This window comes from Alternaria metachromatica, assembly GCF_023757995.1.
Source record: "Alternaria metachromatica strain BMP 0045 chromosome Unknown scaffold_48, whole genome shotgun sequence".
NCBI classification, from domain to species: Eukaryota; Fungi; Ascomycota; class Dothideomycetes; order Pleosporales; family Pleosporaceae; genus Alternaria; species Alternaria metachromatica.
Window position 1 is genome coordinate 14,695 of NW_026055539.1, and position 20,203 is coordinate 34,897.

At 55.0% G+C, this 20,203-nt stretch overlaps 9 protein-coding genes across 9 annotated transcripts; 2 read left to right on the forward strand and 7 right to left on the reverse strand.

Moving 5' to 3' along the window:
• Positions 1–1,011: 1,011 nt before the first annotated feature.
• Positions 1,012–1,617, reverse strand: J4E83_010600 (uncharacterized protein; the record flags this gene model as incomplete). Its single annotated transcript, XM_049337481.1, has 1 exon — positions 1,012–1,617. One exon carries the CDS (start codon positions 1,615–1,617, stop codon positions 1,012–1,014), a length of 606 nt encoding a protein of 201 aa, XP_049183350.1.
• Positions 1,618–1,913: 296 nt separating this feature from the next.
• EIF1A (Eukaryotic translation initiation factor 1A) lies at positions 1,914–2,607 on the forward strand (the record flags this gene model as incomplete). The annotated part of the gene is made up of 3 exons (XM_049337482.1): positions 1,914–1,934; positions 2,093–2,360; positions 2,420–2,607. 3 exons carry the CDS (start codon positions 1,914–1,916, stop codon positions 2,605–2,607), a joined length of 477 nt encoding a protein of 158 aa, XP_049183351.1.
• Positions 2,608–2,905: 298 nt separating this feature from the next.
• Positions 2,906–5,801, reverse strand: J4E83_010602 (uncharacterized protein; the record flags this gene model as incomplete). Its single annotated transcript, XM_049337483.1, has 2 exons — positions 2,906–5,707; positions 5,757–5,801. The coding sequence occupies 2 exons, from the start codon at positions 5,799–5,801 to the stop codon at positions 2,906–2,908; spliced, it is 2,847 nt and encodes a 948-aa protein (XP_049183352.1).
• A 315-nt stretch (positions 5,802–6,116) lies between these two features.
• On the reverse strand, positions 6,117–6,622 carry CBP4 (assembly factor cbp4; the record flags this gene model as incomplete). Its single annotated transcript, XM_049337484.1, has 4 exons — positions 6,117–6,247; positions 6,297–6,408; positions 6,462–6,534; positions 6,585–6,622. The coding sequence occupies 4 exons, from the start codon at positions 6,620–6,622 to the stop codon at positions 6,117–6,119; spliced, it is 354 nt and encodes a 117-aa protein (XP_049183353.1).
• A 1,078-nt stretch (positions 6,623–7,700) lies between these two features.
• On the forward strand, positions 7,701–11,092 carry J4E83_010604 (uncharacterized protein; the record flags this gene model as incomplete). The annotated part of the gene is made up of 3 exons (XM_049337485.1): positions 7,701–8,238; positions 8,329–10,905; positions 10,962–11,092. 3 exons carry the CDS (start codon positions 7,701–7,703, stop codon positions 11,090–11,092), a joined length of 3,246 nt encoding a protein of 1,081 aa, XP_049183354.1.
• Positions 11,093–11,341: 249 nt separating this feature from the next.
• Positions 11,342–12,493, reverse strand: J4E83_010605 (uncharacterized protein; the record flags this gene model as incomplete). The annotated part of the gene is made up of 2 exons (XM_049337486.1): positions 11,342–12,121; positions 12,350–12,493. 2 exons carry the CDS (start codon positions 12,491–12,493, stop codon positions 11,342–11,344), a joined length of 924 nt encoding a protein of 307 aa, XP_049183355.1.
• A 1,116-nt stretch (positions 12,494–13,609) lies between these two features.
• J4E83_010606 (uncharacterized protein) lies at positions 13,610–14,770 on the reverse strand (the record flags this gene model as incomplete). Its single annotated transcript, XM_049337487.1, has 1 exon — positions 13,610–14,770. One exon carries the CDS (start codon positions 14,768–14,770, stop codon positions 13,610–13,612), a length of 1,161 nt encoding a protein of 386 aa, XP_049183356.1.
• A 1,029-nt stretch (positions 14,771–15,799) lies between these two features.
• Positions 15,800–16,520, reverse strand: J4E83_010607 (uncharacterized protein; the record flags this gene model as incomplete). Its single annotated transcript, XM_049337488.1, has 3 exons — positions 15,800–16,118; positions 16,173–16,342; positions 16,500–16,520. The coding sequence occupies 3 exons, from the start codon at positions 16,518–16,520 to the stop codon at positions 15,800–15,802; spliced, it is 510 nt and encodes a 169-aa protein (XP_049183357.1).
• A 2,169-nt stretch (positions 16,521–18,689) lies between these two features.
• Positions 18,690–20,194, reverse strand: GOT2 (Aspartate aminotransferase, mitochondrial; the record flags this gene model as incomplete). The annotated part of the gene is made up of 4 exons (XM_049337489.1): positions 18,690–18,791; positions 18,847–19,850; positions 19,906–19,984; positions 20,084–20,194. 4 exons carry the CDS (start codon positions 20,192–20,194, stop codon positions 18,690–18,692), a joined length of 1,296 nt encoding a protein of 431 aa, XP_049183358.1.
• Between the last annotated feature and the right edge of the window lie 9 nt (positions 20,195–20,203).

Below are 20,203 nucleotides of genomic sequence, written 5' to 3' on the forward strand. Positions count from 1 at the left end.
GATATTGTTCGGCAGATGTCTTTAAACTTGACTATCAGTGCTTAGCTCAGGCTAATGTTGGATGCAGATATGCAACGAGGTTGTGCCGTATGTAAGACTTGCCTATGTAGATGTACGACGGATGTGCTGTCATTCATGGTGGGTCGGCGAGATGACTGTCGTCCAATCCGTTCCGAGCGGACCTCAACCCGGATTTAGTTCCGAAGTCGGCTAATTGGTCAGGACGCGCACTGCATAGAACTTCGTGAACTCTGAATCTGGATTTGTTAACGTGTAATACTCTATTGCGATTTCTTTTGCTGTTTACACTTTGTGCTATGTCTAGTCATCCTATCATTGGCGACAGTTGTAATACACTACATTTAAGGGAAGTACGCTGATCATGCCTCATCCAAACCACCATTCCAACATAACAACACCTTCACTCGAACTACACTCCGAACATCAACCTCCCATTGGCCCGGTGCAAATTCCGCCACAATCCACAGCATCAACTGCCACATACTCATATCGGCAAGATCACACCCAGTATTCCAAAACAATTACCTTTCTTAGTAAACACAAGGCAAACCCGTAGATGACTGTAGAAAAGCGGTGTTTACCTCCACCCAACCATGGTGCTGGAGGTAAGAACCACGGCTGGGGCCGAGCAAGCTCCTTTACCAATTAGAGAAAGCGAGCATGTGGATCGCAGGTCTGGTGCGGAGGTTTGTACCGAAGCTGTTACAATAACAGGTGGGTAAGAAGCGAGATGATGACATGATGACATGAGGCTGATCGGGGGCGCGTGGAAGGAGTCGTTATGTATGCTTCCGAGTGAAGGTTCATTTTCTTTTCATTCTAATTCACGACCGCTGATGATATTGCGGGTCTGTTCTGACGCTCGGTGAACAATGTATTACTACATACGCCAGGGCATCGCTGACGGTGGCAGCGTAGATGGCCCTACATCTTCAGCGATGATGTAGCTCAGCAGGTCTCTACGAGCTCATTCAGCCTGTGAAGCCACAATCACCCCGTGCGCGTCGCCACGCGTTTGAAGATCTGACGTGGACGCTCTTGCGCAGCAGCAGGTGGATTCGACGATAGACGCGTCTTTGTCGGTTTCGCTGAAGCGAAACCCCCAACTGCGCCCCTCTGAGCACTAATCAAAGCCTCTATGACAGCGCCAGCCTCTGCGCGTACATCTACATACTTTGCCGGAACCAGAGGCGGCTCAACATGGAACCTCAAGCTACCCGTCAAATCCAGTGTGTTGCCCGCGCGCAGCGTATTCAAAAGACCTGGCTGGCTCTTCCGGATCTCAGGATAGACAAACCTGCCATTCTCGTCGTATCCGCGGGCTTGGAGCTCTTCTTTGATAGCGTTGCGCAGACGCCGTCTAGCCCATGTTCTTACACAGCTGGACTTGTTCAGGTCGGCGGGGGTGGTCGCATGCCACCACAGTCCCTCCCTCTTCTTCTCTCTCTGTCTGCGGCGCTGCGTCTCGCAGAGGGGGTGCTGGGGATCGGACGCGACGTGGTTGAGGATGAAGTGCTTGTAGTCGGTGGCATAGCTGACTTTGAACGTGCGCGGTTGCTGTCTGGCGAGGAGCGAATAGACGGCATTCTTTGACATGGCTGTCCCATGCCTCTCGTGTGTATGCACGGTGACGTAGGGTGAAGGAGCAGCGAGTGGGGGTGAAAAGGCTCGAGGACCACGGATGGATTGATTTTCGGCCGGGTGAGCGACGGGGCGCTAGGCTGTAAAGGGCCTTAGCGCGCAGTGTCGAAGGCTCCCACAGTGAGTCGGAATCCACAGTGCAAACAACCGTCGAGCCGCCACTACATAAAGACTTGCGCCCGCCGGCGTTCCTGCTTTCAACACCAAACACAACCCCACCACACTAATACACACTTCGACTACCGCCCACCATGCCGAAGAACAAGGGAAAGGTATGTCCAGCGCTCTTTTGGAGGGGCTGCCCCGCCACTCTCCCAGCGCCTGACGCCCAAACCTCACAGCGCGGCAAACCTATTTGCATGCCTGGGAGACATGGCGCGCCCTCTTCACCCCACTATACATCACTCTGCATATACTAACGCACGCACAGGGAGGTAAAAACCGACGTAGGGGTAAGAACGAGAACGACAACGAAAAGCGCGAACTCGTCTTCAAAGAGGAAGGCCAAGAATACGCCCAAGTCGTCAAGATGCTCGGAAACGGTCGTCTGGAAGCTCAGTGCTTCGACGGCGCCCGCCGTCTCGCCCATATCCGCGGCAAGCTGAGGAAGAAGGTCTGGATCAACCAGGGCGACATTATCCTGCTGTCGCTGCGAGACTACCAGGACGAGAAGGGTGATGTTATTATGAAGTACTCTGGTACGTACTCACTCTATCCCTAACCGCTATTTGAGTATATAGTACTAACGTACGTACAGCCGACGAAGCCCGCTCATTAAAAGCCTACGGCGAACTTCCCGAAAACGCAAAGATCAACGAGACAGACACGTACGGCGACCAGGGCGACGAGGGCATCGGTTTCGAGTTCGACGAGGACCGCGACGACAGCGATTCGGACGAGGCCGACGGCACCGGCAAGAAGGAGATTGATATTGACGACATTTGAGGGCGAGGCGCGCAGATCCGCCATGCTGTCTCGGCTCCTGCTTTGCGGCTGCTGCTTTGCTGTGGCGGGGGCCGGGCTGCTCAAATGCTGCTTCTTGCGAGCGGGCGGATGGTTTGAGGGATAGTTGAGGAGACATGGTTCCGTATGGATGATCATGAGGTTATTCGGCATGTTTTTATGTTACATGCTTTTGGACTTTTCGTGAAAGCATGATGGGATAGAGAAATGATACACGCATAATCTTCGTCCAAACTACACTTTCCATGTACCCTTGCTCTACCATCTAACATCCCAACCCCTAACTAAAACCCTGCCACTGCACCTCCTCATACACACTGCGATTAAAAAACCTATGCACCCTCCTCCCCACATCCGTGCCCACCAACCAACAAATCTCTCTCTCGGACATATTCGCCACCTCGTACACACTCTCACTTTTAAGCATCAACGTCGAAACCACATTCTCATTCACCCCCGGCAGCGCCCTCAGCATATCCTGACTCGTCTGATTAAAGCTGCGCATCTCATCCCCACTCTGATTCGGATCAAGCCCCAACTGCACCGCCCTCATCGGATCAGGCTCATCCTGCTGTTTCTTGAGCTCTGCGAAGATTTCAGCCGTTTGGTACGGACTGCTACTCCAGATGATTCTCAGCCGCGGGAAAGCGAGGGTAAGCATGACGAGTTTGGATTGGAGGTCTGGTGTTGTGGCGGGGCCGTTTGCAGAGGAAGAACTGCTGCTGCCGGCTGAGTAGTCGGTGAAGGGTTCTAAGGTGAAAGACTTGTTTTGGTCGAATTCGATGAGCAGCATGGGGTGTTTGTAGTGTTCCATCATGGATTCGACTTGGTTGAACAGCCGGCCGTTGGCGAAGGATTGGATTAGGTCGCGGATGGACTTTCGCTCGATGCAGATTTGCGGGGTGAGGACGTAGTCGCCGACGGTGAGCATGCAGGGGACTATTACGATGGACCGGCCGTGGAGGAGCGAGGGGAGAGAGGACCGGAATTCGCGGACGTCGACGACGACGCGCGGGGGTTCGGTGGTGGCGGCTAGGCGGCCGCCGCCGGCTATACGTGTGTTGATTGTGCGGAGGAAGGATTCTTCGGGCGCGAGGTTGGCGGTGGAGTTCATGGTTAGGGCCATGTTTGCGCGCTCTTTGATGAGGCGGGTGAAGGCGTCTTTTTCGCGGCGCACGGCGGAGAGGTATCGTTGTTCTTCTACGCTGCCGCCGTAGTACATGAAGAAGACTTTTACTGTTCGGTCTGTATGGGATGATCGGTATACTTCTATCCGTCGTATGAATGCTGCGTCAGGCTCGTACATGATGACGTATCGCGGCTTTGTCTCGTCGAGGATGTGTTCGTCTAGATCTCCGGAGTAGGGGTGTACGATTATCAGGGAGTTCATGTCGAAGAGCTCGTAGAAGCTTTCCATGTTGTCAAGAGGGTCAAAACCTACGTCGCCGGGCTTTTGTGCTGATTCGATCTCGGTGGGTTCCAGTTCGGCCATTAGACTTGCAATGTGGGCGTCGCGGTCTCCTGCTGTGCGAACAGCTCCTGTATCAGATCGCGAGGGTCCTGCTGCCGCATTTCCGCCTCCCCTAATGCGACGCCGCTTGTGAGGCGGAGGTTTACCGGAAGTCTGACGCATACCGCTCTGAACATTCTTGTCTGTGCTGGTGTTGATGGCTTTTTGGTTCTCCGAGAACAACGCAGCGCTGACCTTGCTAAAGTCGCGTTTCCATGTGAGATAGCTCCGTAGCTTGCGTCGCATCATGAAGTTCGCCGATGGCTCGTACTCGTCTTCTTCCTCGTCTGCAACGCCCTCTGGCTTGACGTACATGGTCTGCAGATACTCTCTCAGCTGTGACGCTGTACCTTGGTCGCCGCACATGATGAGTATAGAGCCGTTGGACGAGTCTTGCGGTGTTGGGTTGAAGTAGGCATCTTGTTCTATCTCTTGCAGAATTTCTGCGAGCTGTGTCCACTTGGGAAACTCCTCTAGAACAGGCTGCAGAGACTCTGGCACAGCATTCGAGGCGTTTGCTAATTCCGCATTAGATACCTTGCCAGTGTATACCCTTCGCTTGGCAGTAGTAAAGATGGTATCGGCCGCGTCTAAGAACAACCATGGAGACTGGTTCTGCTTTGTTGACCCTGGCGGTGGTTGCGAGGCTGCAAGCACGGTATCGAGGTACTTGTTGAAGTTCACCGCATCATAGGTAAGAAGGGCATGCAGAATAGTGCGAAGCAGGGACAGATCTCGGACGACCTGTCGCGTCTTGAACGTTGTGCGATGCCAGACGGGGTCTAGTTGACGCCTGATGATTTGATCAAAGTTCTTGTGTAGTGCACTGTCCACATTCCAATCCTCCATCTCCACGCCTGGGTTTGCTTTCTTGAGCTCGCTGATACTGGCCTCTACACATGCCAGTACCGCGTTCTGTATATCTTGCATAGCTTCCGTCATTGGCACTTCCAGCTCAATGACTTCGGCTTTCTTGCGTCCTTCGAGCGAGTTCGCAACTGCGATGTGGAATCTCGGGTATAGCGCCGGCTTCGTCAGGAACAGGTTCTTCATCATATTCGTGAGCGGAGCGAAGCCAGTAGTGAAGGGCTCTGGCGTATCTGAGAACGCCTTCAAGAAGCCTGCCTTGTTCTTCTGCCGGTATATCCTCAAGATGAACGCTTCTAGAGATGTCGCGACGACCCTTTCAGCATGCAGCACCACCACACCCGTCACCGTTTCTGGGTTGAGTAGCCCCGACAAGAAGTCTACGATGAGGATGCGCGACGTGATGCTGAAGATCCCGCCTTGGGCATACATCTTCTCACGTGTCCCAACGCTCATCAGATCGGTATTGACCAGGCTCAGGCCGCGACACTTGGGCGCGTTGCTGACGGCTGCGTGCTCAGCCAAGGCCTCGCCGATCCAGACATTCTCGCGATCGTCGGCGCCCACGAGCAGTATGAGGTTGTTCCCGGCGGCATCGTAGGAGTGGAGGAGGTTTGTGACTATGCGCAGAAGGCCGAGACCGCGCGCGAGGAGGACGAGCTCATCTTCCTCGCGCAGTTCGTTGAAGATGTCCTGCTGGAACTCCTATGATGTCATCAGTATCGCATCTATAGACGTTCTAGAGCGGGCTTACGAGAGGCAACGAGAGCTTCACGGGGGCTTGCGCATCGTTGGGCATTGGATCCTGCTGCAACGGTCGTGGTGGGGCGAGATGAAGGTTTGGGGCTGGTTCGCGCGTCTAGGTTCGCGGAACTTCGCGAAACCTAGACGCTGTCACGAGATCGATCCCGGGCGGATGTCACCTGAGCAGAGGCCTCGCCTCATTTCAGACATCCATGGAATTAACTATTGCTGACATTGGATATGAACGGTACGTCATAGGTTTTATGGACTGCTTCGATTTCCAGGAAACCCCCGGCCTTGAATGGAAGCGTAGATTCGTGATACATGTAAATATACAACAGCGAAAAGGAAGTCATCTGGCATGGGTCTGCTACTGCGTGCTAGCCCTGATCTCTGCTTGTCTTCTCCGACCCTCGGCAGCATATGCGTCGCGCTCCTCCCTGCGGATCTGTTGTTCTGTCTCAGACCTCTTCGCATCCATTTCCTTCTGTGCAGCCCAGACTAATTTCGTTAGCGCGGTCTCGAAGATGACTGCAGAAGGAACACTTACTCGGCTTGTCTGAACGCGAAGCCTCCTTCAATTGGCCCACAAAGGCGTCAAAGTCCTTCTGCCTCTGCTCCCTTCCGGCAAGAGCCTTCTTCTGCAGTTCTGGGCTATATCTCTGCATGGACCATGAGCAGCTGTTGGGCGCAGCACGTGGCAAAGTAGACATACCTTGAAGATTTCTTCCTCAGTAGGTGTAACCCACATGACGAGTGCAGGGCCGCCGATGCACAGGATGCCGCCTCTATTTTGTCATCAGTTCATGGCCATGCAGCGACCATGTATCCGACGTACCCTGCGATGGCTTTGATGTAGGCCGCGGTAGATGGCATGGTGTGTCTTTGGTGACGGTCTGAATATCGGAAAGTCTACTTTCTAGATTGACTGCTTGTTGACAGCGTATGTTCCAGGGTATCGTGTTGGGGTGGAGACTCGTGCAGCTAGAGTGGTGAAGTCGACGATCCACCCAACTGCCGGACTGATTGTCTAACAAAGCTAGCCTGCTGCGCCACTCTCAATCACGTGTGTCGTGCACCGCCGCCCGACGCCACCGCTCCTGCATCGTCGGGACCCAACTGCTTGCAGGCGGCGAACGCTTACCCGAGCCTAAGGCCCAGCGATCACCGTCGACCCTGCGCTCATTGGTAGGCCGCTCCTCGACTGCATGATGTGTATGATCTCCAGCGGCTCTGCGACTTGGTTCGTATAGGGACTGCTTGACATCAGCTCATTCGGGCTGTTTTGCGCAGGGCTGATACTGATCGTCTCCATATTTCTCCAGTCACTTTAGCTGGCGGTGTTACTCAGGGCAAATTCAAAGGCTTCATTTAATCTACTCGCGTGCGAATCATTTCAGCGACAGCGATTCGTCTACTCCAAGGTCCCTTGTCCGCGTTTCAAGGCGGAGGACGCCAAAGCGGGACTTTTGCTTATTCATTTCCTGTGTTGCACCAGCGGCGTGTGGGTGACAGACCTGGGTTGAAACGTAATCGAACTAATTGGAGGTCACCCCGTGTTTGAGGAGGCAGCGGCCGCCCCCAATTGGCGTCGATTTCCAGAACATGTACAATTGAGAGTTCGACTATAGACTTTCCACCTTCACCCCATCGTCATCCCGCCTTTGAAAGGTCGTCCCTGTGCTGAGAGGGCATATGACACCTCTTTGAGTTTGTGCCACCCCTGTCAGGTACGACATTGCCCGGAACACGGCCAACTGCCAACACCGTCATCGCGATCGCACGTCGACGACCAGCATCCGCTACAAACAGGCCGAACGAGGCCAGGCTCTCGCGATCGCGATTGCGCTCCAGATACCTTAAGAGCTGCAGCCCCGCCGGTCGGACATCACCAACGCTCGCTAGCCTCGTGATAGACAGCCTCGGGTCAGGCTTCTCCGATAACGCCGCAAGCATGGCGCACCAACAACACTACGATCACTACGCCCAGCCGCAACAGCAGCAGCAGTACTACGACCAAGGCAGGCCGCAGCAGAGGCAGCAGCAGCAATACCAGAATTACGACAATCAATACGACCAGCAACAATACTACGACTACGATTACGGCTATGACCAGGGCGGCCACGAGCAATGGAATAACGGACACTATGACCAGCAGGGAGGATGGGACAACGCGCAGCAGCACGGTGGCTACCAGGACGTGAATGGGCACTCGAGGCCAGCCCAGCCAGATCAGCGCCGCAGACCGCCGCCGCAAGACCAGTACTATCAGGAGGAGGCATACAGCGACCAGCACTACCAACAGTCGCCCCCGCAAAACCCAGGACGGAGACCGCCTCCTCAGAGTCAGCGTCCTCAGCAGCAGGCGTATAATGAGCCCCCGCGACAACGACCACCACCACAACAGCAGGATCCCCGAAGCCGACCGACAGGTCAGGGGAATGCGCCACCCATCAACACACAAAATGGACGAGGTGTCCAGAGGCCACCAGGTATGTCGCGACGCCCCAATCCACTCGCAGAGAATTGACATGGCATCGCGGACCTTCATCATAATACAGTCCACTAATCACCACTGACAGGCCTGGACCGCTCCCTCTTCAACCCAACATCACCCAAGACTCTTGCCTACGACAACCCGTTCCCGACCTTTCCTTCGCAAAAGCCACCGCAAGCTGGCTCGAAGCCCCTCGAAAAGGGCATGGCACAGATGAACATCAAGGACGGTGGAGGACAGCCGAAGCCTACAGGCCCATCTGGGCGAGGACAGCCTATGCCACCACAAAACCGCGGCCCACCACAGCAGAGGTCAATACCCAACCCGCGGCAGGACTCGGGACATTTCGAAGGCCAGGGTCAACGCAATGCCCCTAATCGCATGCCGCCCGGACAGCGACCACCACCCATGAGCGCCGATCCCAGTCGAGGACAGCAGCCACATCGCACATCTGATCCCATGTCGCGAGCTTTCGGTCCGAACACACAGCGATCGGTGACAATGCCCCAGACACTACCGAATGGAAATCAGGGTGGATATAACGGTCAGCAAGAGTTCGCTGAGCCTGGTGCTGTTTCCGGCTACTATGGCCCTGCATCGCCAGATCACATTCCTCCCAGGCCTTCAACTGCGGGTGGGACGAGGCAAAACGGGCCACCAATGCAGCAGGGACATAGGCCTCCTATGCCCCAGGCGCCGCAACAGCAGCCACCAACGCAATACCGCCAGCAAGACCAGCGTCAAGCGCCAATTCAGCAGCAACAGGCTCAGGGTGGCGAACCGGCACTGGACGACTTCTACGATGACTACTATGGGCAGGGCGACGCTGCGATGGACATGCCCAACTTCGACGCCATCCCAGAGACCAACAACAAGCATCGCAGAGGTGATTCAATCGACAACCACTTGACTCCATCTAACGATACCCGCTATGCCCCACCGCCTGCGCCCATGAACCCAGGATCCGGCAATCCTCAGGGCCAGATGCAGCGAAGTCGATCACAGCCAGACCTCAACGGGCAGTACGCAAATGGCGTGCATGAAATGGCGGCAGATGCTCCTCCGATGCCAGGTCCGTCACGGGCAAACACTGGCTTTGCGCCCCCGAATGGTCTACCCAACGGTGTCCGAGGACGAGGGCCTCCTCAGAGGGGAATGACGGGTGATGGCATGCAAGGTGCACCACCCAACCAAGGTCCAATGCGTGGACAGCCGCCCAATCTTGACCCACGATATGGAGGGCCCCCTCCAGGCCCCCAAAGGGTATACTCGGATGAGACTACTTACTCTGAGCCGCCTCCAAGCATGAACAGGAACTTCGGATCGCCCGCACCCGGACACCCTATTCAACGACCAGGAACAGCTGCACCTGCACCGGGACGAAACCCAAGCGATCCTATGGGCAGAAGACCTGGCACTACTCAGCCACCGTCGAATCCAGACGCCTTGCCAGCGCACCCCATGCCTGTACGACAAGGTCTCATGCAGCAGCCACCGCGGCAGCAACCACAAGCAAACCAGCCCCAGGTGCCCCAGAACGCAAGACCGCCGCCTGTCAGACAATACAACAGCGAGCCTGGACGCCCCAGTATTGAAAGCCAACAATCTTCTACACAGCGCCACAGTGGGACAGGCGCGGCACCCCATCCAGTAACTTACGACGAGCTGAACCGGCTGCGCAACACGTGGAAGCAAAACCCCAATGACATTCCTACGGGTCTGAAACTATCGAAGAAGCTTGTAGAAGCATCGAGCGTACTTGCCGATGAAGGAGGCACTGCCGACTCGAGGACGAAGAACAAGAACCGAGAGAAGTTCATCCTCGAAGCCCACAAGATCATCAAGAAGCTAGTCAGCAATGGCTCACCGGATGCCATGTTCTATCTCGCCGATTGCTACGGATCAGGAGGGCTTGGTTTGCAAGTGGATACCAAGGAGGCATTCACGCTCTATCAATCAGCCGCCAAAGGAGGCCATGCCGCAAGTGCATACCGTACAGCCGTCTGCTGCGAGATGGGTCATGAAGAAGGCGGTGGCACCAAGAAAGATCCCCTCAAAGCCGTCCAATGGTACCGACGTGCCGCTGCGTTGGGCGACCCCCCTGCCATGTACAAGATGGGCATGATTCTTCTCAAGGGACTCTTGGGCCAACAGAAGAACTTCGGCGAAGCCATCAACATGCTCAAACGAGCCGCTAGTCTAGCCGATCGCGACAACCCGCACGCGCTCCACGAATTGGCCCTCATCTACGAAGCGCAAACCGGCAACGAACGCGTCATACGCGACGAAGTGTATGCGCTACAGCTCTTCCACCAAGCCGCCGATCTCGGCTACAAGTTCTCTCAGTTCCGTCTTGGTCAAGCTTACGAATACGGGCTCCTGGGCTGTCCAATCGACGCACGTACCAGTATCGCTTGGTACACCAAAGCTGCTGCCCAGGAGGAACACCAGAGTGAACTTGCACTCTCAGGCTGGTACTTAACAGGTACCTCGGGCATCCTCGAACAAAGCGACACCGAAGCCTACCTCTGGGCAAGGAAAGCGGCGTGCGCGGAACCGCCACTGCCGAAGGCGCTGTTCGCCATGGGCTACTTCACTGAAGTGGGTATAGGCTGCCCTCGCAGTTTGGATGAGGCGAAACGGTGGTATGGACGGGCTGCAGGTATGTTTTGAAAGTTTCTGATTATGGAGAAGAGTGGAGTGCTAATATCGTCGCAGCATACAAATTCCCCAAAGCTCAAGAACGTCTTGAGGAGCTCAAGCGTGGTGGAAGTAAAGTGCAGATGAAGCGTGAACGTCTTAGTCGGACGAATCAGAAGCAGCAGGAGGAGAATTGCTCGGTTATGTAGTTGTGGGTTGGACTGTACTATCATCTGGATGATTTGTTTATCGAGGCGCTGTTTGTGTGCGTTTGCTTGGTGTTGCTGGCGTTGAGCATGGAGTTTTAGTTGGAGCATTGATGGCGTCTGCTGTTTTGGTACGCTTTGATACGTGACTTGATCGAGCGCGAACATCGAATAAAGCGTTCAATCAAACAAGCATCCAACAAGACTAACTCCCGTAAAGCCGCACCCCCTCGTCACCAAAACACCATCCCATCACTGCCCTTTCTCCAACTTCTTTATCTCGGCCTCCACTCTCTCTGCCTCTTTAAGCAACCCCTCCTTCCTCTTCGCCAAGTCCCTCATCCCCTTCTCCCCAGCCTTCCCATACAACTCCAACTCCCGTCTCGCCAACGCCTCGCGATCCCAAAGCGCCCTCTTCCCCCCACCCAACCCTTTCCTAAACTCCTTCAGCGCATCGACAAACTCCGCAGGCGGGGGGTGCAGCAACGAGTGCGTTTTAGCTTGCAGACCGAGTAAGATGGCTTTTGTCTGCAGGAGCTCGGCGGAAGATTTTGTGTGGCGGGCTAGAGCGCCTTGTTGGGTTTGCTCGAGGATTTTGATGCTTGTGCTGAGGAGGGTTGAGTGTGTGGAGAGGAGGGTGGTTAGGGTGGTTGTTAGATGGGTGTGTGCGGCTTGTAGTTCGCTAGGAAGGGTGTCCAAGGCGGAGGTTTGGAGGTTTAGAGATGTGCTGTGGAGGGATGAGATGGGTGGGGGAGAAATTGGAGACGCGATGCGGCAGAGGTAGTCGGCTATGTTGGTGAATTGGGTTGATAGAGCTGAGGCGATGGGAGCGATGTTTGAGTGGAAGAACTCGATGTCTTCGGACAATATGTCGAGGTCGGATGCGGGAACTTGGCCGTTAAGTTGGGCGGTTATGGTTTCTGTAACTGCGTGTAGATCTGGTGGAAGATCGGTGGCTTTTGATGGAAGGGTAGAGAGGGACGTTGTGAGGATCTGCGTTGTGTGGAGAGTTGTAAGGGCGGAAGTCAGAGTCTGGGATCATGTCAGTATTTATGGTCAACATCAAACCACAATACTTTGCACAGGCCAAAAGGCTGTAAGTAAATGTCAAAGATGACTTTGCGGATGAGCAAAGGCATGATACCAGGACGGTAAACAAACAAAGGATTGGATTGCCGAATCGCGTGTCTAAAGCACGAAATTACAAGTGTAGTAACGACCCGAATGCCTTCTCAATAGCAAAAATAAAGAAATACTTACCTTCCGTATCTCATCATGTACTCGCTGCTTCTTCGTATCCCTCGATGAGCCATTCGGATTAAGCTTCCTTGTGCAAAGATCCTTGTACAAGATCTCAAAGTTAGGATTGCGCTGCAGGACCACGGGATCAATCGGCGGTAGCATGATGTTTCTCGAGCTTGTGTGGTGTGGCTTGGAGGTACAGCTAAGAAGAGACGCGACAGGAGTAGGTGCAGTAAAGTAGCGGTAGGAGCGGGGCGCTAGCTCGTTACTACCTAGTGCCTTAGCCCACCTTTCACTCTCGTCGATCCCCAAAAGTCCCATGTTTCCCAATTCGAATATCATATCAAGACCTTACTCGTATACTTTCAAGAACAGATCCCCACATGATGCCAGAACCCCGCCGCCAATCGTCCACATCTACAGTATCAACATACCACCTCTACAACCGCACGGGCTCCTCCTGTGCACGCCGCGTCCGCATCGCGCTCTCCCTAAAAAAGGTCCCCAATGTCCTCTATCACGACGTGGAGAAATACACACGCACCTCCATTGGCACAAAACAGTACCTGGCCATAAACCCCAGCGGCGCTGTTCCTACCCTAATTCACGAAGTCACCACACCAGGCCACTCTACTAAACAACGCTTTGTGCTCACGCAATCAACTGCTATACTAGAGTATCTGGACGAGATGTTTCCGGGGGCATGTCCTTTGATGCCGCTGGTAGGTAACAGGGAGGAGAGAGCGCGGGTGAGGGAGCTGGTCGCGGTGGTGACGCAGGATATGTTTCCTTTTGCGAATCGAGGGAATGGGGTAAGGATGTGTGAGGTTGCGAAGGCGACGGAGGAGGGGCGTTTGGAATTGATCAGAATGAAATTGAATGAGGGGTTCGATGCCTACGAGGCTATGATAGCGAAGTGTGGGGGTAGGTATAGTGTGGGCGATGAATTGAGTATGGCGGATGTGTGTCTCGTGCCACAGGTGTTGCAGGCGCAGTTGTGGGGGGTGTTTGTGCTCGGATGTGATAAATGGCCGCTTATCAAAGCTGTGGTGGGTAGGTTGGCGAGGGTTAAGGCTTTTGCTAAGGAAATGGGGGATATTGCTGTGGATGAAGAGACTGTCGTGAAACCGCTGCCATGATAGCTATGCAGACTGCTAAAGCGTCTCTATCGTACTCTAATGCATGTCAACGCCGTTAAACGCCAGTCCATATGCTAAACCTTTCTCTTCGAGAACGCCATACATCAATTCCACGCAAACACTGCGTACCATCTTCCAATCAAAATATCTCCTTCTCACAAACGACCTCATACTGTTCATCCACCACCTCTCCCTGTCCTTCCGCACCCCCACTCCAAATCTTCTTCGCACCCATCTTGCAAATACACACTCTATCCACCCTGACACCCTCCGCCCAGACAAAACCCTTGTACTTCTCAATCAGATTGCGGGCATCAAAGCGCATCCAGCTCTTGCCATCAGGACCGTGTCCTTCACCGATCGGACGGAGTGACTCTGTTGTTGAAGCCTCGGCAGCACTACCATCCACAGACCCTGCTGTCGACGCACCGTCTTCTCCAGGTCCATCATGGATATTAGTGTCTGTATTCCCAGTCTGACCAACCACCCCATTCCCATGATGATTCGGCGAAACCTTGTAATCAACATGCCTCAACCCATCTTTCACCATCCCACTCTTACTCCTCCCCCTCCCCCCTCTCCCCTTCGGCTTCGCATAAATCGTATTCAAAACCGTAGCATGCAACCTCAACGGCCTGGTATCCTCAACCAACAACCCCATCTCCGTGAACCTCTCTCTTAACGCCTGTGCAAACGGCTGCAGTCGCTGCGACACATCCCTCGGTTCCGCATACAATATACTTGTTTTATGCGGCGCTTGCATCGGAACCAAGGATTCTAGGTTGATTGTCAAAGCGTCCGTGTCGGGCATGGCGGCGGCATTGAGGTTCTCGGCTATCTCGCCGCTTTCGGCGGCGGCTTCTGCGACGCGGAGGTGGGTTATGTCGCGTAGGAGGGTGTGCAGGTCGAGGTCTGATAGGTATTCTTGCGCTGAGGATAGTTGCTGCGGAGAGAGACTCATTACGCCGAGGGTGAGGTGCAGGGTGCCGACTGGGCGGACGGCTTTCGTGGGGACGGGTCCATCTTTTGATAGCTCTTCTTTGAAGTTCTCGAGTCTTTGCTGGAGTTGCGGGCGGCTTGAGTCGGTGACTAGGGGGAGGCAGAGGAAGTGGGTGAGTTGTGGTTTCTTTGCGCCGCCTTTGCCTGGTTTCTTGCTGTCTTTCTGGTCTTTTTGTACTGATGGTGATGGGATGTCTCGAGATGCAAAGCCCTGTAATGTCGTTCTGATCTCGGTGTTGTCGCGCAGCTTCTCGCCATCTAAGAAGTCGTTATATTCGCCCTTTGACTTCTTTTTGCCCATGATTGGTGATGTGGTGTGAAATCCGACAGAGGAAATTTGATCTGAATGAACGTATTGGGCTTTCCTAGCTGCTCTGTTCTTTGCTAGGCAACGAGTGGAGTGCGCAATAGCAGTAGTAACAGTAGTGCGTCGGCTGATTGGTCCAGGCGCAGCTCGATGCAAGACGGCCGCAAAGAGCATGAGAAGACAAGGAAGGCGCGAGAAGCGCAGGGCGCAACTAAATGAATGGTTCACGGCAAGGAAAGAGCGATTCTAGGCGCGCCGAACCAAACGCCACATGATCCCACGGCAGCACCGGCAAGACTACCACACTACCACGGCGGAACCGAGAAAGGGCCTGACGATGGAACCACTCATGGTGTTGACTTTTCATGGGGCGCGGTCTTGAGCCTATCAAAGCGTGCTTTCCAACCTATCAGACGCAACACCAAGTTCGGCAACGCCATGTGCGAAGAGTGACGTAGGTCCCGAAGGTGGGGTGAGTGACATGCGCCGCCGCTGGGCACACGTTCGGCCCTTTCACCCGTAGGGCTGAGGAACGTTCCATGTCACGGTGTATATAGTTCAGAGAGGGGTTAGGATGGTATTAGTTCCAATGGATGATACTTGTCTAAAGTATTTACAGCTGCATTGCGATCATGTGAAGTGTTACTCTGCGCTTGAGCAACAACACATTCATCATGACGATAGGGAGAGTTAACATTCATTCGTAATCTATGCAAGTGCGATGGAACCAAATAGACAAATTGAGGGCAAGCTATGTAGAGTACTGGAATTTCCTCGCTGACCCGGTGACGGCATGTACACAAAAAGCGCTCCTAGGAACGTGAGATGGTGGAATGTCGCGCAGGAGAAAGTTCGTCAAGGATGAGGAAGTGTCGCGGTAGAGCGGAAAGCTCGGAGTCGCAATTGTCGCTCCGTGAAGCGTACGGTCCTAGACTGGGCTGCTACCGATACCGACTCCTCCCAGCTGAGCGTGGCGAGTGCGAGACTGGTGTGCTCGCGCCGTAGCTCTGGCTGACGCGGTCTCTATTTCTTTGCCGCAGTAGGAGAGGGCGCGGCTTCTTCTTCCGCCTCCTCCTCGTCGCCCTCGTCCTGGTAGAACTTCTTCAGGATCTCCTTGACGTCGGTGAACTCCGTCTTTGCCTGCTTGATGATCTTGGCCAGGTTCTCCTGCGCCTTCTCCTCTGTTATGTCCTTGGTGCCCGCGTCGTCCTTGAGCTGGCCGTAGTGTTGGATCTTCTCGCACGAGTCTTTGACTTTGGTGAGGCCGAGCGTGGCGGACGAGCCCTTGAGGAAGTGGCCTAGCTCACTAAGCTCCTTGAGGTACTTGCCCTCCTTCTTCTCGCTGGGTGGCGTTAGTCGTCGCGCGCATATCGCAGGGCGCGCATGGGGCACTCACAGCTCCTTGTCCATCTTCTTGAAGGTCTGGTCGGCCTGGCCAAAGAAGTCGTAGACGATGCTTTTGCTGAACTCGCGCTCGACCTCGTCCTCGTCCATCTCGAGAATCTGCTCAAAGGTGGCTGGGTCGATCTGGTCCTCGGCGCCAGGGATCGACATGATGTCGCCGTTCTGTGGGGGGAGTCTTAGGTTAGGAGGTTGAGCTATAGATAGGCGCGTGTTGCGACAGTGTTGTAGGGACAGCAGGCGGATGACACGTGCGGAGAATTGCAGACATGGAGGGGCCAGGCAGGAGCAGGCAGGCAGGACATGGAGGGGCAGCACGAACCTTGTCGTCGGTAACCGACATGCTGAACAGGACGCAACAGCAAATCCGATGTACGGGAAGCGCTCTTCAACCTCGCGGGATGCTGTCGACACCTTCGTGTACTGGCGTCGCAGCGCTTCAATGCTCGTGGCGCGACGGTGACGGATATTTTTTCGCGCCTCAGTAGTGGGCCGTGCGGCTGTCCGATTCACTGGCTGCGGCTCGATGGGGCTTAGTGGATGACGAAAGGGTCGGCCCGTTGTTGCTGTGAGCGCCGTTGTTAGAGCTGCTGTCTTCTGCAGAGGGCAATGTCTCGGGACGCAGGGCAGAGTGGGAGATGTGAGTGTGACTGCTACGCTGCCTACCGAACTACTACGTACAGAAGCCCTCTTAGTCTAGTCAACCCCTCTGCTCGTTTAGTCGCTATAGTCTCGACGGAAGCGGCTGCCGAGGGAAGCGACAAAGCTATCCTGTTCGCGGTAGATTGGGACGACACGTCGAGTCGGTGAGATAAGAAGAAAGCAATTTGTGGCACTGGTGGTCACGGGCACGCTGCTCATATACAGCCGCGAGGGTTCTAGAAGTGAGATTGGCGATGTTTGCATCACCACAAAAGAGGGGGGCCACGGAATCATAGGCACAGAAATAAGGCCTCGCTATATGTGGGTGGATACCTCGACGTCAATCGGCAGCCTTCACTCGCCGTGGATCGCCTGTCACAGAGCCAACTCTGCCCTCTTCCAGCGGCTGACTGGCGACCATGCCCCCCATCGCCCTCATCGGCTGCCCGGCCAAAAGTAAGGTAACGCGCCCGGGTCGTGTGTGGAGTCTGCCCTCTGACCTGGCAGCTTGCCCGCACCGTGGTATCTTCTGCGGCTGATGGGGCTAGTTGCGACCCTCGCTCGCACCGCTTTGTCCCGTCGGCAGAGCAGACCGTGGAGTGCGCAAAGACTGGAAAATGAGTGCGGTTGACAGGGCGCCAAGAAGGCCTGGAAGCGTTCGAAAGTCTGCCATTTCCCGCTGTTGGAAGGGGCCAGGGCGGGGTGCCAGCGTACGAATATAAAGAAAGACGAGGGTTGGTTTTCGTCGTGAGAACAACGACGTCACTCCGCCAGCCATCGTCATCGTGCATGCTCACCCGGACCCTGAAAACTCATTTGCTGGGTTGGGCTAGCAGCATGTACCGCGCACAAATACCTCGACAGGTCGCCGTTGGATTCCATGCGTTGCGCGCTCTCAACGGCCGTGTAGAGGTCCTATTAAGATAATTCCAACCTTTGCCAGCACGTGCGTCTTGGAAACGAATAAACGCCATAGGCCCGGGCACCCACTCCACAGACAGGCATGCACCTTGGACCCTGACCTCTTTTCTCGCAGAAACCTGCAATGCACCTGAATCATGCTCGTTCGTCCGGCCTCCTCCGAGCTGCAACGCTTCGATACTTTCCTGTTGCTGGAGCAGGGGCTACGGATGACGGAAGCAATAGTGCGTAGAGGCGTCTGGGATCAGCGTTCGTGATGCAGACGTGCAGGACAAGGAACCTGCGGATCGCAGCTGCAGGGTCACTGAGTGGAGTAGTTAGCGTGACGGTTTCATCGGTACGGTCACTTGCTGAACGATGCGGTGTGCGGTACCGGCGCAACTTGTCGAACCGTGAAGCACACAAAACTTGGCTTCGTTGTTTTCGGAGACCTTGGCGCGACACAAACCGAAGCAGCTCCGCCTGTAGGCCTTGAACACCCTTTTGGTATCCCGCATATGCAAGTGAGTGAAACCGGACAGGTAGGCGTGCGTTTGTCATTCGCGATCACGATGTCCCAGCGCACGGGAACTAGCGTCATTGCACAGTGCTGTGCGAGTTTCCAGCGATACTATGCTAGGTAATGATCTGTATATTACCGATGAACTCGCAAACGACAGGACCAACCACTCGTGGGGTGTGGGGATAAAGTGGGTGAAGTCTGAGTGGGAACAAAACTTCGGTGAAGGATTGGAGGATCGACCAAATTAAACGAATCAGGTACTTCGATCCGAGAACACAAAAGACGGCACGAAGGAGGTTGTAAGATCGTGAGCCGTTTCATTTCTCGTATGCTTTTTCATTGTATAATCTAGCCGCCGATGCTGTCTGCACGGTACAATGCTGGCGCCATGTTATGTCACAAGGTTCGCTGAATCACGGAAGGAAGTAGAACACTGTCATGACGATCCTAACCCTTGACCTTGTAGATGGCCTCGGCCAGGCGGCCGACGTTCTCGCTGGTGATACCCGCGACCGAGATACGGCCGTCCTTGGTAGCATAGACTGAGTGCTGTCATGGCGGTTAGCGCTGCTGATGTCAAGATGGTTGCAAAACATAGACTTACCTCCTTCGCTAGCTTGTCCATCTGCTCGGCTGTCAGACCAGTGTAAGCGAACATGCCAATCTGGGAGGTGATATGGCTCCAGTCGTGCTTGCTGCCGAGCTTCTCGAGGTTCTCCTTGAGGAGGGCACGCATGGTGATGATGCGGTCAGCCATGCCCTTGACCTCACCAAGCCATTGCTTGTTCAGCGAAGCGTCGTTCAGAATCTCAGAGGCAATGCGGGCACCGTGAACTGGGGGGTTAGAGTACAATGGGCGGACGAGGATCTTGATCTGAGAGTCAACGCGCTTCTTCTCGTCGGCAGACTCGCAGACGATGGAGAAAGCACCAACACGCTCGCCGTAGAGACCCATGTTCTTGGCGAAAGACTGAGCCAGGCAGGGGCGGAGACCCTCCTTGATGAAGTGACGGAGAGCGAAGGCGTCCTTGGTGGTGTCACCACTGGCAAAGCCCTGGTAGGCCATGTCGAAGAAGGGGTAGTGGTCGCCAGCCTTGACAGCCTCAGCGATCTGAACCCACTGCTCCTCGGTAGGGTCTACACCAGTAGGGTTGTGGGCACAGGCGTGGAGCAGGACAATGCTGTTCTTGGGCATGGCCTTGATGTCGGCCACCATGCCGTCAAAGTCGAGGCCAATGGTGTCCTTGTTGTAGTAGCGGTACTTCTCGACCTTGAGGCCGGAGTCCTTGAAGACAGCGTTGTGGTTGGCCCATGACGGCGTGGGAATGTAGATGGCCTTCGCGCCGGGGTAGTGGCGCTCGAGGAAGGCACCACCAATGCGGAGGGCACCGGTACCGGAGATGGTCTGGGTGACGGCGATGCAGTCGTCGTTGAGGGGCGTAGAGTCGGCGCCGTATGCGAGCCTGAGGGCAGCCTTGGTGAAGTGGGGGACACCGGTGATGCCGGCGTATTCCTTGTCGAGCGATGACTTGACAATCTTCTCCTCTGCTTCCCTTACGGATGGCAGGACGTAGGGCTTGCCCTTGTCGTCACGGTAGGCACCAACACCTGTCGATAGCTGTCAGTCGCGCCTTCCATGTCGGATTGAAGAGCTTATACTAACCCAAGTTGATCTTCTTGGGGTTGCTGTCGGCCTTGAAGGCTTCGGTGATACCTAGAATGGCCTTGGGCGGGGCGGTGAGCTACGGTATGGCCTATCTTATCAGGAGCTGTACTTACATCCTGGGGGTCAGTTAGCTCTGGTGAAACACGACTGGGGCCCAATTGCTTTTGCCACTTACTGGAGGACCCTGCGGTACCTGCGACCAAGCGGAGACAGCTCGGACGCTGGTCCTGAGGGACAGCTGCTTAGTCGCCGCCTGGCGCAGCGCCGTTCTTGATGACGCGAGCATGGTTGAGTT